This window comes from Hemiscyllium ocellatum, chromosome 36, assembly GCF_020745735.1.
Source record: "Hemiscyllium ocellatum isolate sHemOce1 chromosome 36, sHemOce1.pat.X.cur, whole genome shotgun sequence".
NCBI classification, from domain to species: domain Eukaryota; kingdom Metazoa; phylum Chordata; class Chondrichthyes; order Orectolobiformes; family Hemiscylliidae; genus Hemiscyllium; species Hemiscyllium ocellatum.
This window is the reverse complement of record NC_083436.1, coordinates 15,672,866-15,686,419: the sequence shown is the minus strand read 5'-3', so window position 1 is coordinate 15,686,419 and position 13,554 is coordinate 15,672,866. Positions and strand designations below refer to the sequence as shown.

The window sequence follows — 13,554 nt, the reverse complement described above, 5'->3', positions numbered from 1 at the left end:
TTTTATCCCATGCTTCTGCTGTGTTTACTCTTCCAGATGTTGGAGGTTTTGGGTTTGAAAGGTGAGTGGCTTGCACAAACCACGAGGGCTGTACTCAGGTTTTTGAGGCTTCATTTACATTCTCATTAACACAATCAATTAATAACTGTACCTTTTGTGTTTATATTTGGATGCTGTCAAAAACAGAATTAGAAGAATTAATCAATTTTCTCCATAATTATCAACCCTCTATTAAACTTAAAGTCTTAACGCTCAAGGAAAGCATTAATTCACTACACAGCACAGTACACAAGACAATAGAGAGGAGTTAACAACACTTGTTTTGAAAATAGATGATGCATATTTCTGCAGACAAAATAAACCATCACCTCAAACATACTTTCTGGAGACCACGGAGGTAATAGCTAGTGCATTTCCATCAACAGTACACAAAACAGGAACCTTTTAACCAGACAGTTATCACCCATTTCACTGCCTCCCTAACCTTAATCTTCAATTAAAAGTTAGCAATTGATACACAGGCCTGGATTTTCACCATGTCTGTAGAGTGTCATAGGGTGACATATTAGGTCTCATGGGCATGGGGCATTGTGGTGTGTGTGGGGTGAGGGGATATGAAGGATGTGAAATGGAGGAATATTTTATTCAAAATCTAAAATAGAAGAAAAAAAGTGTTGAAGCCTACAGGCAAGCTTTCCACCCAGCCCACCACAGTAATTGGTACCATCCTTAGCATTACCTTGACATACCAATCCTGACTTCCAATCCAAATCACCAACTTCCCTCAACTCCCACACCCTCATGGGATCATATCCACTACAACTTTAAGCTCCTGAATCTATTCAACTTAATTTAGAGATTCCATATTGATTTGTTTGCAAAGATTTTATTTCCTCATGATTACAAGTTTTCCTGCTCCAAGTTAGCTGAATATTTCATTGTTGACGGGTTTAAAACTTTTATCCTTTCTCCTTTGTGGCTTTTTTTTCCTCCAAGGAACAGGAAATTCGACATTTCGGGCCAGAGCCCTTCATCAGGAATGAGGGAGGCTTTTGTTTTCACCTTCTTGCAGCCTCCCTGTCCATCCAGTTGCAGCATCCATTCCCCTGCTTCTCTTGCAGCCTCCTCCCTCATCTCTATTCCTGGGTCACTCCTTTCTCATTTTCCTCCCCCCAACACCCTCACACCCTCGGAGTTTGCTATTTTCACTTACTGCTCTTGTAGCTGCCTTCTCGCCCTCATCCTGACAGATGCCTCATCCCCTGCATCACAGATCTGGCGGATGCCACCCCTTAGAGCCTGGCAAAAGACCAGGTCCCTGGAAAAAGAAATGGCTCCAGGTAAAGGGAGGACCATCGATAAAATGCACAGCTCACAGAATCTATAAACTGTAGGAGCAGAAGTAGTCCGTTCAGCCCATTGAGTCTATTCCACCATTCAGTGAGATCATGGCTGATCTGATAAACCTCAATTCCATTTTCCTGCCTTTTCTCCATAATTCCTGATGAAGAGCTTATGCCTGAAATGTCAATTCTCCTGCACCTTGGATGCTGCCTGACATGCTGTGCTTTTCAGCACCACACTCTCTACTCTGATCTCCAGAATCTGCAGTCCTCACTTTCTCCAAAATTTTCTCCATAACCTTTGATTCTGTCACTGATTCAAACATCTGTCTGTCTATCTTCAGCCTTGAATATACATAATGATCCAGCCTTAACAAATCTCTGTGGCGAAGAATTCCACCAATTCATTACACTGAGATTATCCCCTCTGGTTCTAGATTCTTCCCCCAAGGCAAAACAACCTTTCGGCATCTATTCTGTTAAGTCCCCTAAGAATCTTGTACATTGCAATTAAAGTCACCTTTCGTTATTCTATATTACAACAATCATAGGCCCATTCTACTTACGGTCGTCTCATAAGACAGTCCCTTCATTCCTGGTAACCTCCATTCCTATTTAACCTTCTGTAGACTTCCTCCGTTGTCAGTTTATCCCTCCTTCGATAGGGGACCCAAACCTGTTCTCAGTATTCCATGTGGTTTGGATAGTACCTTATATAGTTATAGCAAATTTTCTCTACTTTTTATACACCATTCCCTTTGAAATAAAGATGACCATTCCATTTGGCTTCCTAATGCCAACTGAATGTAGATGCTAGATTCATGAATGAGGACTCCCAAATCCCTCTGTTCCATAGCATTTTTCCTCTTAATTTTTTCATTCCTTGCTGTTCCTTCAGTCACAGATTGTTTCTCTCCCACATTTGCTCATGAGAGACTCACTAATCATGGCCTTCAATTATGTGAATGTGGGGATCAAATATATTATATTTTTCCAGGTGAATGGACAGCAGAGAGCAGGCTGGGAATATGTACTCTGAGGAAGATAAAAGCACCCTCTGGAGGTTTTTGGCCAGATCCTGTGAATGGGCAAGAGCATAGCAAATGGAATAAAATGTGAGGTTATCATTTTGGTAGGAGGAACAAATGTGCAGCTGAAAATGTGTTGCTGGTTAAAGCACAGCAGGTTAGGCAGCATCTCAGGAATAGGGAATTCGACGTTTCGAGCAGAAGCCCTTCATCAGGAATGAGAGAGAGTAGCCAAGCAGGCTAAGATAAAAGGTAGGGAGGAGGGACTTGGGGGAGGGGCGATGGAGGTGGGATAGGTGGAAGGAGGTCAAGGTGAGGGTGATAGGCCGGAGTGAGGTGGGGGCGGAGAGGTCAGTAAGGAGATTGCAGGTTAGGAGGGCGGTGCTGAGTTGAGGGAACCGACTGAGACAAGGTGGGGGGAGGGGAAATGAGGAAACTGGAGAAATCTGAATTCATACCTTATGGTTGGAGGGTTCCCAGGCGGAAGATGAGGCGCTCCTCCTCCAGCCGTCGTGTTGTTATGTTCTGCCGGTGGAGGAGTCCAAGGACCTGCATGTCCTCGGTGGAGTGGGAGGGAGAGTTAAAGTGTTGAGCCACGGGGTGGTTGGGTTGGTTGGTCCGGGCGGCCCAGAGGTGTTCTCTGAATGTGCAGACTATTTCTAATCTCTTAACGTGTAGATGCACAAAAGGATCCTAGGTATCCCTCTCAATAAGTCACTGAAGGCTAATATGCAGGTGTAGTGAGCAATATTGTCAGGCAATTGATATGTTAACCTTTATCACAAGAGGATTTGACTATGGAAGTAGTGAAGACTTACTTCACTGGAATGCACTTGGAGCACTGTAGTTTTCGTCCCTTTGGCTTAGGAAGGATATTATTGTCATAAAATTAGTACAAAGGTTTCTGGGATGAAAGCGAGAATGGGGAACCTTGCCTACGTACTCAAGAATGATCTAATTGAAACCTACAAAATACTTAGAAGATTCAATGCAAGCAAGATCTTTGTTCTGGTTGAGGAGTCTAAAACCAGAGGACAAATTAAAATCAAAAAGGAGGAAGCCATTTAGGACTGAGATGGTGCAATTTTCTTTTTATTTGGAGGGTTGTGAAACTTTGGAATTCCCCACTCCAGAGGGCTTTTGGTAAATCAGTCATCAACTAATTGTGAAGTAGAGATTGAGTGACAGATTTTTAAATACCAGTGACATAAAGGCATATGGCGTCATTGTGAGAGAAAAAGGCATCGAAGTGGATGATCAGCTATGATGGTATTGAATGGCAGTACAGATTTGATGGGCTGAATAGCCTAATTCTGCTCCTGTGTTCCTATGTTCATCCAAGGATCTTAAACAAGATGGCTTCTGAGATAGTAAATATACAGGCTTTAATTTTTCCAAAATTCCATAGATTCCTAAAAGATTCCACCAGATTGGAAAATAATGAATGTGACTCCTCTATTCAAGAAAAAGGAGATCAGAAGCAAGACATTACAGGCAGCCATCTGAAGATCTCTCCTACGGAAAAAGATGGAGTATGTTAATAACTGGGCACTTGGAAAATTTCGATGTAATCGAACAGTGTTAACATGGTTTTATGAAAGGGAAGTCATTTGACTAATGGCTAAATTGATTAATTTATTGGAGGTCTTCAAGAGGAAAAAAAAAGTAGACAAAAAAAAAAGAGAACAAGTGAACGTGCAACTCTTAGATTTCCAAAACTTTTGGCAAGGTGCCATATTATAAGTTAGTATCAAAAGTAATGACTAATGGTGTTGAGAGTAGCTAATGGGAACAGAGTTCGCAAAATGTGACAAGTGGAGTGCCACAGGGATCAGTGCTGGGATCTCAACTGTTTACAGTTTCTATCAATGACTTCGTCAAAGGGATCAAATGTATGGTTGTTAAATTTTGCCGATATCACAAAGTTAGGTAGGAAATCAAATTGTGAAGGCGGTACAAGGAGGCTACCAAGGATATAGATATGTTGTTAGGTGAGTGGGGAAAGATATAGCAAATAGAAGAAAATGTCCTATGTTGTCAGGAAGAATTAGGAGCATTTTATTTGACTGGGGGGAAATTGCAAAAACCTTTCAGCTGCAGGAGGATATGATGGCGAAGTGCATGAAACGTAAAAGTTTCATGTGCAGGTACAGCAAGTAATTAGGAAATTTAATAGAATGTTATTTTTTATTGCAAGGAAAATGGAATACAGAAGTAGGCAGGCAATGCTTCAATTACACAGGGCATAGGTGAGACCATATCTTGAGGTCTCCATACATAAGGGTACCGAAATGAGAGAGAACAGTTTTGAAAACCAAGTAAATCTGTTACCCATGTGCCAAAAAGAACTAATTGTAATAAAATTTCTATAGATCTGTTATGTTCAAAGCTGCCTGGGACTCTGATATGAATCTGGAAGGAACAGACTAAAAACCAACAAGCAGCGTGAAAACATAGTTAAAGCGAAATACTATAGAGATCTGTAAATAAAAAGAGGAAGTGCTCTCTGGTGGCATTTGTGGAGTGGGAAACTGTTACAATTGAGCCAATTTGACTACTTGTCATAAGTACAGAACTGAAGAGAGATTCACTGAATAAGTTACTGTATAATTAGAAACATCGCTTAAAATATGTAAGATTTTTCAGGTTTTATGGCTAAATATTTAATATATGTTTGTAAAATGATTTCCTTTGAATTCTTTACAGGATAGCCACCCCATTAACCATGGATATGTATGCATGGACTGCAAAGCAGGCAGTCCTGTACAATGGAATTCTACTGGTGGGTGTTGGTGTAGAATCCATTGTTGCTTTTATGATAACAAAGCTTCTTTCGAAAAGGTAGCCATATAATGAATTTTTTGAAAATAGTTTCATTATTTTAAAATTTTGGTTTATTATAATATGTTTGCTTTGTCTGCTTTACAGATTCAAAGATCATTTGTTGCTGCTTGGAGGATTTGTTATAATTTTCCTTGGGTTCTTTGTTTTGCTACCTTGGGGAAATCAGTACCCTCCAATCCAGTGGACAGGTACCATTTGATTTGTCTTCAACTGCTGAAGGACCTAGTATTTTCTTTTTAGTATTAGTGTATGTGCAATGTGCCTTCATGGTTATTTCTGTTGTTAAATGTGCTGATTGTTTTCGGGTCTTTTTGGTGTATTTTATATATGTTTTACTTGGCTCTTTGGCCAGTAGAACATTTTTCAAATTACTGGAAATTTTCAGGATACTAAATACCAGCAAAGCTTACTATCTTTTGACTAATTTCTATTCAAGAACATTTTCTGAAAATAACTCAAAGTACTTCTGAATTCAGTCAACTTGGCACAACATTTAAATTCACAAATATCTAGGGGAACGCAGTCAAAATAATTTACCCACATGGTTGTTGAGGAGGGAGATCACCTTGCTAGCAAAAAAAGTGGTACTTGTTTCATTTGTTTGAAAGGCTTTTGATTTTCAGCTAGATTCCTCACTATACAATGATTATGCGTTTGTTAAAGATGAATTACTCTGATTACTGTTTAGAAGGACATTATTTTGTTAAGTGCCAAAAGTGCCCTGAATTGTTAATTTGCACAAGTGATTTCTTTTTGTGAACAGCCATGGTTCCAACTGCTCTCGATTATTTTTTGGCTCATCTGGATATGTAGTCATGAAAATATGATTTATAGGGTAATTTAAATAACCATTAATTTTAATTTGCATGGTAAAATGCACCAGCAACATTTGTTTGAGATCCCTACAAGCAATTTCCATTGCAGAAGGCTGCTCTTCTTTTTGCGATATGGTTTGGGAGTCTGTTTGAGGCCTCAGTTGCTTATTTGAAAAGTTCACTGAGCCTTGGGTACAACCACCTGGTGAAGGAGCAGTGCTCCAAAAGCTCATCTCTCCAAATAAATCTGCTGGATTATAACCTGATGTGTGATTTTTAAATTTTGTCCACCCCAGTCCAAAACCAGCTCCTCCAAATCATGACTTGGGCATAACAGGTTTTGAACTGTTGTAGAGCAGAATTTCCCAGTGTTTGAATAACCAGGATGATGGCTATAGTCCAACAGGTTTATTTGGGAGCACTAGCTTTCCAAGCACTGCTTTTTCATCAGGTGGCTGAAGAAGCAGTACTTCCAAATAAACTTGTTGGACTATAACCTGGTGTTGTGCGATTTTTAAACTTTGTCCACCCCAGTCCAACACCAGCATCTCCAAATCAAGGATAATGGTGAGAGAGTTGGGAAAATAGTGGAAGAATTGAAAAAAAAAAGCCTTGAAGTTGAGAAAAAAAAGTGCAGTTTTCTGCGTAAGAGTTCAATGGCTTATATTCACAATAGAAGAGGAGGATAGCTAGCCGGAAGTCACAAAGAAATCAATTAGATCGGGGACAGGGACTGAATAAAACTAAGTGGTTTTTTTTTCAAAGAAATTATTGGAATTAGAGTGACAAGTCCTAGGACTTGACTGCTTCCACTCAAGGGTGTTAATTAAAATAGGGGAGCACACATTGTGGATACCCGAAGTATAATCTTTAAGTTCCCAGATCCAGGAGTCATCCCTCTGGATTGAAAATTGCACATACACTCTGCTCTTTTTAAAAAGAGCAGAAAAGGAATATCAGGGAATTACTGACCAGTTAGCCTAACACCTGTGGTAGGGAGATTGTTGGAGTCTATAACCAGAGATTCAGGATAACTGAACCCCTCAAATTTTCAGCTAATTAGGGAAAGCCAGCATGGATTCATGACACGTAAGTCATCCCCATAAAACCTCTTCGAATTTTTTGAACAGGTCACTAATGTATTGACCTTACCCTGTCCACTACATTATATTTATCAAATGCTTTCTGGAAGTCTATAACAGACTGTTAAGGTAGAACCCCACAGAACTGAGGGCCAATTGCTGACATGGCTGGGAAACTGGTTGAGTGGAAGGTGACAAAGTAGAGATAAAAGGGTAGATACTCAAATTGGCAAGCTGTCAATTACGGTGTCCCACAAGGAATTGGTTAGGGCCTTAATTATTCACTATTTATTAATGACTTGAATTAGAAGTAGAATCCTTACACAGTGTGGAAACAGGCCCTTCGGCCAAACAAGTCCCCATTGACCCTCAGGAGAGTAACCCACCTAGACCCCTTTCCCTACCCTAGATTTACCCCGGACTAATGCACCTAGCCTACACATCCCTGGACACTGTGGGCAATTTAGCACGTTCTATTCACCTAACCTACACATCTTCGTGATTGTGGGAGGAAACCCACGCAGACAGTTGCCAGAGGCTGGAATCAAACCCAGACACCTGCGTTGAGGCAGTAGTGCTAACCACTGAGCCACCATGTGACTTGGGTAATGGCATTGAAAGTCATATAGTAAATTTGCTGAGGACACAGTTCATGGTGGTATTGCTAATGTAAATGATAGCATAACATTACAAAAAGGGATATTGATCAACTAAGTGAATTGGCAAAATTGGCTGATGGAGTTCAATGTAACTAAGTTGAATTTATCTATATTGGATCAAAAACAGATCAGGGTGCTTTGTAGATGGTATGACATTAACTACAGTGGCTGTCTGAAGTGACTTTAGTATGGTGGCTTAGTGGTTAGCACTGCTGCCTCACAGCACCAGGGACCTAGGTTCGATTCCAGCCTTGGGCGACTGTGTTTGCATATTCTCCCAGTGTCTGCGTGGGTTTCCTCCAAGTGCTTCAGTTTCTTCCCACAGTCAAAAGTTGTGTAGGTCAAGTTAATTGGCCAAGCTAAATTGCCCATAGTGTTAGGTGCATTAGGCAGGAGTAAAAAAGGTCTAGATAGGTTACTCTTTGCAGGGTCGGTGTGGACTTATTGGGCCAAATAGCCTATTTTCACACTGTAGGGAATCTAATCTAACCAGAGATTTGGGGATTCAAGCACACAAATCTTTAAAATACCACAAACAGGTGAAGAAAATGATCAAGATGATTAATGGGATGCTGGCCCTTAAATCTAGGCGACGAGAATATAAGAAAGCAGAAGTTATGTTGCAGTTGCATCAAAGCTTTGTTAGACCTCATTTGGAGGACTGTAAGCAGATCGGGCACCACACCTCAGGAAGGATATATTGGCCTTGGAGGGAGTTCAGTGGAGGCTTACAAGAATGATTTCTAGACTTCAGGTATTAAGTTATGAGGAGAGATTATGCAAATTATACCTCTTTTCTCAAGTACTTTGAAGGTTAAGGACTGATCTGAAAGTGTGCCTTCGAGATATTAATAAGACAAGACATGAAAGATAAAAGATAACTCTTTCCACTGGTTGTGGATTCTAGAAGTGGGCTGCATAGCCTGAGAAATTGGGTCAGATCGATGAAGAAGTGCTTCCAAACACAGTGATAAAGATTTGGAACTCCCTTCCACAAACAGCAGTGAACGCTTGCTCAATTGTTAATTTTAAGTTAAGATAGTTTAAATTTTTGTTTTGCAAAAGGTGTTAGGGGTCATGGGCCAAAATAGACAAATGGAGTTAGGCCACAGAATGGCAGATCAGGATTGATGGGTTTACTCCTGCTCCTTTATTCCTGATTGAGAATCTTGCTGGTAAATGACAGGGAACTAATTAGCTAATTATTTGATATCAATGCATGCAAATCTCACCTCATTTACACGTGGGTTGCAATTTTCCCAGGTAGCAGATACAGCTCACTGGCATCTTCTGTAGGCTTGCATTTTGGTTAGTGTCCTCTCAATATCTCAGAGGCATGCTGCATGAGCAGTAATGCCTCTAACCTACCTGCAGAGGTTGGCAACAGCAAAGCACCAATCTCATCACATCTATATTCTATGCTCTTCATCACCGTCATGGCACGTCTTTAACTCACTTTTATAAAAGTTTAGTACAATAATACTGAACTTTAGAGCCTGCTGCTATATTACATTGCAGTGCTGCCGCCAGCCCACTTTGCAAGTAGGGACACTAACCCCTCTCACCCTGTGCATCGGAGGTGTTAGCTTGCTTTCTTCATGCTCACTGCATTTTGTGCACACACATAGGCAGGCAGGTGGTCATGGTTATCAGCAGTCATGAGTGAAGAGGGTGCTTTTAGTGTTGTACTGTGTCGGTTTGGCACTGCACCACGTAACAACAGCTTACTTGACAAACAAACAAACATACATATACTTCAATAGAGTACTCATTTTGTACATGCACAAAGCGTGTACATGTACATCTGCCACATACACAGATGACAAGCAACATGAATTCGACTGGGATAACACTACTATTATAAGACAAGCCAAACCGAGAACAGCCAGGGAATTCCCAGAGGCATGGCACTCATCCACAGATTCAAATCAATAAGCACATCAACCTGGACCCAACATACCGATCATTGCAGCAGACAGCTGGAACTGACAACTGGAAGCGGCAGATTCAAACCACTACGAATGCCGGAGGAAAGATCACAGAAGCGCTTCACAGGAGGCTCCCAAGCACTGAGGATGTCATCTAGACAGGGGACGAAACGTCTGCAACACAAATTCCCAACTCGGCGACCAGAACCACCACAACGAGCACCCGAGCTACAAATCTTCTCCCAAATGTTGAGCACAAAAAAAAATCATAAGAAATATTCTACACAAACAAACAAACAGCCATTGTGCAAGGGGTGTCAAATCCTGCGCAGTATTCAATTTACCAAAGAAAAGTTAGAGGTGGGGAAATACTGGATCAAGGTGATGAACAGAACATTTAAACAGAAAAACTGCAGAGAGCTTGGGCGAATTTGTTATGAAACATGAAAGCTAATGGAATATTGACCCTTATTTCAAGAGGTTGGAATATAAAAGTAAGAAAGTCTGACTGCAACTGTGCAACTTGGTGAGGCCACACAAATAGTATTATGAGTAGCTGAGATGTAACCATTGAAGCCTCCTTATTCTACTTGTCTTTTTCCATAATTTAACAGTTACCCATTATAAGCATGAAGCTTACATGGTGAGAAAATGACTAGGGCTGTAATCACAAGGTTGCCATTAAGATTGATCTTTAACATGTGGAACAACGTATCTGTTGACTAAAGAACCCATTGGCAGATTTCTCAACTAAGACATTGAAGAAACATGCTCCATGCATACATGAAAGCAGTGAGCCATGAGAATGAATCCTATCAATCATGTTTGTCACCACTCTTACACAAGTCCCACACACACCTCTGCAATGTGGCTTTGCAGTCATGTACAGTGGCAGGTCGTTTAGATATAAACCTGGAATTGTCATGGAGCACAGAACACATTTTGTTGATATAGTCCTTAAGATTGTAAGATGTAAGAACAGAAATAAGCCATTCAATCTATCAAGAGATAGTGGCTGACCCCACATTCCTGCCTTCCCTCTGTAACCCGATTCTCTTACAGTTTAAAATAAAAATCGGTCCATTTCAACTTTGAAAATACTTAACTCAGCCGCAACAATCGTCTGCAGTAAAGAATTCCACAGCTTACTATGCTCAAAAGAAATTTCCCTCTGATTTAAATGGCTTCTAAGCCTGGGATTATGCCCTGTGGTCCTGGATTCTCTTACAAGGTGAAACAACCCTTTCTACCTACCTTGAAAAGTCTTGATAGAATCTTGTATACTTCAGAAGGTTGCCTCATTCTTCTACACTAATGAATATAGGCCCAATCTACTCAGCCTCTCTTCGTAGGATATTTCCCCCATACCCAGGATCAACCTGGTGAACCTTCTCTAGTTACCTCCAATACCTACATTGGTTCTTGAATAAAGAAGGAGCCAAACTGTGCAAAATGTTCTAGCTGATGTCTAACTAGTACCTGGTGTTGTTTTTAGCAAGACTTTCCTATTTTTATACTTCATTTTCTTTGAAATAAAGGCCAACTTCCCCTATGACCCACTGAACAATCTAATACACAAGGGCTCTAAATCCATCTGTATTGCAGCTTTCTTCATTTAAATATTTGCTCCCTCAATTCTGCCTGCCCAATGCCTAACTTCAAATTTGCCCTAATTATATTCCATCTATCACTTGCCTACTTGCTTAACCTATGTATATATCCCTCTGTAGATTGGGTCACCGTTAGTCAAGCAAATTTGAAAAAAAAAAGGGCAAATCTAATTAATGTTTATGATTTAAACCCAGTCATCTTTGATTCTAACCCCCACTCACATAGACAAACAAAAGTAAGTAGCCACTTCACTTGTCCAGTCTTTAATGATTCATAATGTCACATGCACATAGGATTGTATCTTGATTTATTGCTGAAGACACTGCTGAATGTAGATAGCTTCCAGTGGATGCAGAATATTCAATTGATTTTTAAAACAGAGACTCAATAAATTGATAATGAGCAGATAACCAGGGAGAAATTAAATCTATGTCCTGAGCTTTAACAGCCATAATCCTTCTGACAGAAAACACTTCAAACTTTGACTCTGATTGCCACCAATATCCCTGCATGGCACCAGTTAATATCCAGAGATTAGTCAACTGTTTTGAGCGTAATGCATCACATCTGAAACACCTACAGTTTACTTTGAACAAGAATTAACCTACAGGCTTAGCTTCAAAGAAAGCAGATTTTTTAAAAAACAAAGAAATGTTTACAGCTCAAAGGTCATCTTCAGCTTCCAGCTCCAAACCAAACAAACTGATAAAAAAAAGTCTCAATATATGATAAATAACTGTGGCCTACCACTGAACCCTGTGATACTCCACCAATTACAGCTTGCAATCCTGAAAATGACCCCCTTTATCCCAATTCTCTATCCATTTCAGTATACTACTCCCAACACTGTAGGCTCCATTTGTTAAATAGCCTAACACAGTACCTTACCAAACAACTTCAATAAACCCAACATGTCACATGTACTAGTTTCCCTTCATCTATTCTGCTTGTTACCTCATCAAAAGAATTTTAAAATGATTTTTATCTTCATGAATATATGCTAGCTTTGTGTTTCAAAACACTATTACATCGATTATAACAGCTTAAATGTTCGTCTAACTGGCCTATAGTTACCTGCTTTTTCCTGATTTTTGAATCAAAAAGTGTGACATTGACAGTTTTCCAGAATCTAAAGGTTTTTTTTGGAAGATTATAACCAGGGCATCCACTATCTCTGTAGCTACTTCCTTTAACTTGTCTAGGATGCAGCCATCAGGTCCAGAGCCCTATCAACTTTTAACACCATTGGTTTTTATTTTCTCTCCCCCTTCATTAATAGCTATTGATTGCAAAAAACACTAAATAGTGCCCTCTACTGGGAAAAATACAAAGTATTTATCCAACTCCTGAACTCTTCAGAAACTTTACTATTTTCCCATTATTTCCCTTGTCTCTTTTCTACAGAAGCCTACATTCACACTGACCTTACTCTTCAATGTATTTGTAGAAAGTTCTTGCTGTCATTACCCTCAAATTCCCCCCCCCCTCCCTGTTTGCTTTAAACTTCACCCAATTGTCCAGCTTACTAATCTTTACCTTTTTGTATTTTTCTTCTTTCAAACTTGAAGCAATCCTTACCTTCCCCTGTTGGAATATCTGGGTTCGCATATCCCTTTCTTAGAATCCTTCTTTCTCACTGTACATCTTTGTTATTTTCTTCAATGTTTGCCAAGTACGACTATCCCAATTAGGATGTTGAGGATATAAATGCAGTTTCTCAAAAGAAAAAGGTAAATTCAGTAATTTCTGTGCATGTAAATGACTAAAAAGTGCATCAGATAGATGTAAGCTACTTTAGTATGGTATTTCATTTTTGTTTGCCTTCTTGATGTAGCTGATGGCAATCAATTGCATGTTAAAAATAAATAACCCAATTGTTTTTCTATCATTTACAGATATTAAGAACACTTCCAATTACAATTCTACTGAACTAAAGTATGAGTCTTTCTTAACACAACCTTCACTATACCTTAGTGAAGAGAGAGTAGGTTGTCCTGTGCAGCAAGTGTGGTGTCAGCATATTCCCAGCATCCATCTGGTTCAGTACATTCTTTCCGCTGTACTGATTGGCGTGGGGTACCCAGTCTGTAATGTTATGACTTATACATTGTATTCAAAAATTCTTGGACCAAAGCCTCAGGTAACAGATGTTTAGTAAGGTTACAATGTCAACAGGCAATGAATAAAATGTGACACTAGATTTCTCAATAACATGCTCTTCTAGCATGTGCTTGGTTGTATTAT

At 39.8% G+C, this 13,554-nt stretch overlaps 1 protein-coding gene across 2 annotated transcripts in view; it reads left to right on the top strand.

Moving 5' to 3' along the window:
* mfsd8 (major facilitator superfamily domain containing 8) overlaps positions 1-13,554 on the top strand; it is a 60,125-nt gene that overhangs the window by 45,366 nt on the left and 1,205 nt on the right. For both annotated transcript variants that reach the window (XM_060851392.1, XM_060851393.1), the window contains 3 exons: positions 5,078-5,212; positions 5,300-5,403; positions 13,206-13,450. In XM_060851392.1, the coding sequence (XP_060707375.1) occupies positions 5,078-5,212; positions 5,300-5,403; positions 13,206-13,450 (484 nt within the window). The remainder of the gene's footprint in view (positions 1-5,077; positions 5,213-5,299; positions 5,404-13,205; positions 13,451-13,554) is intronic.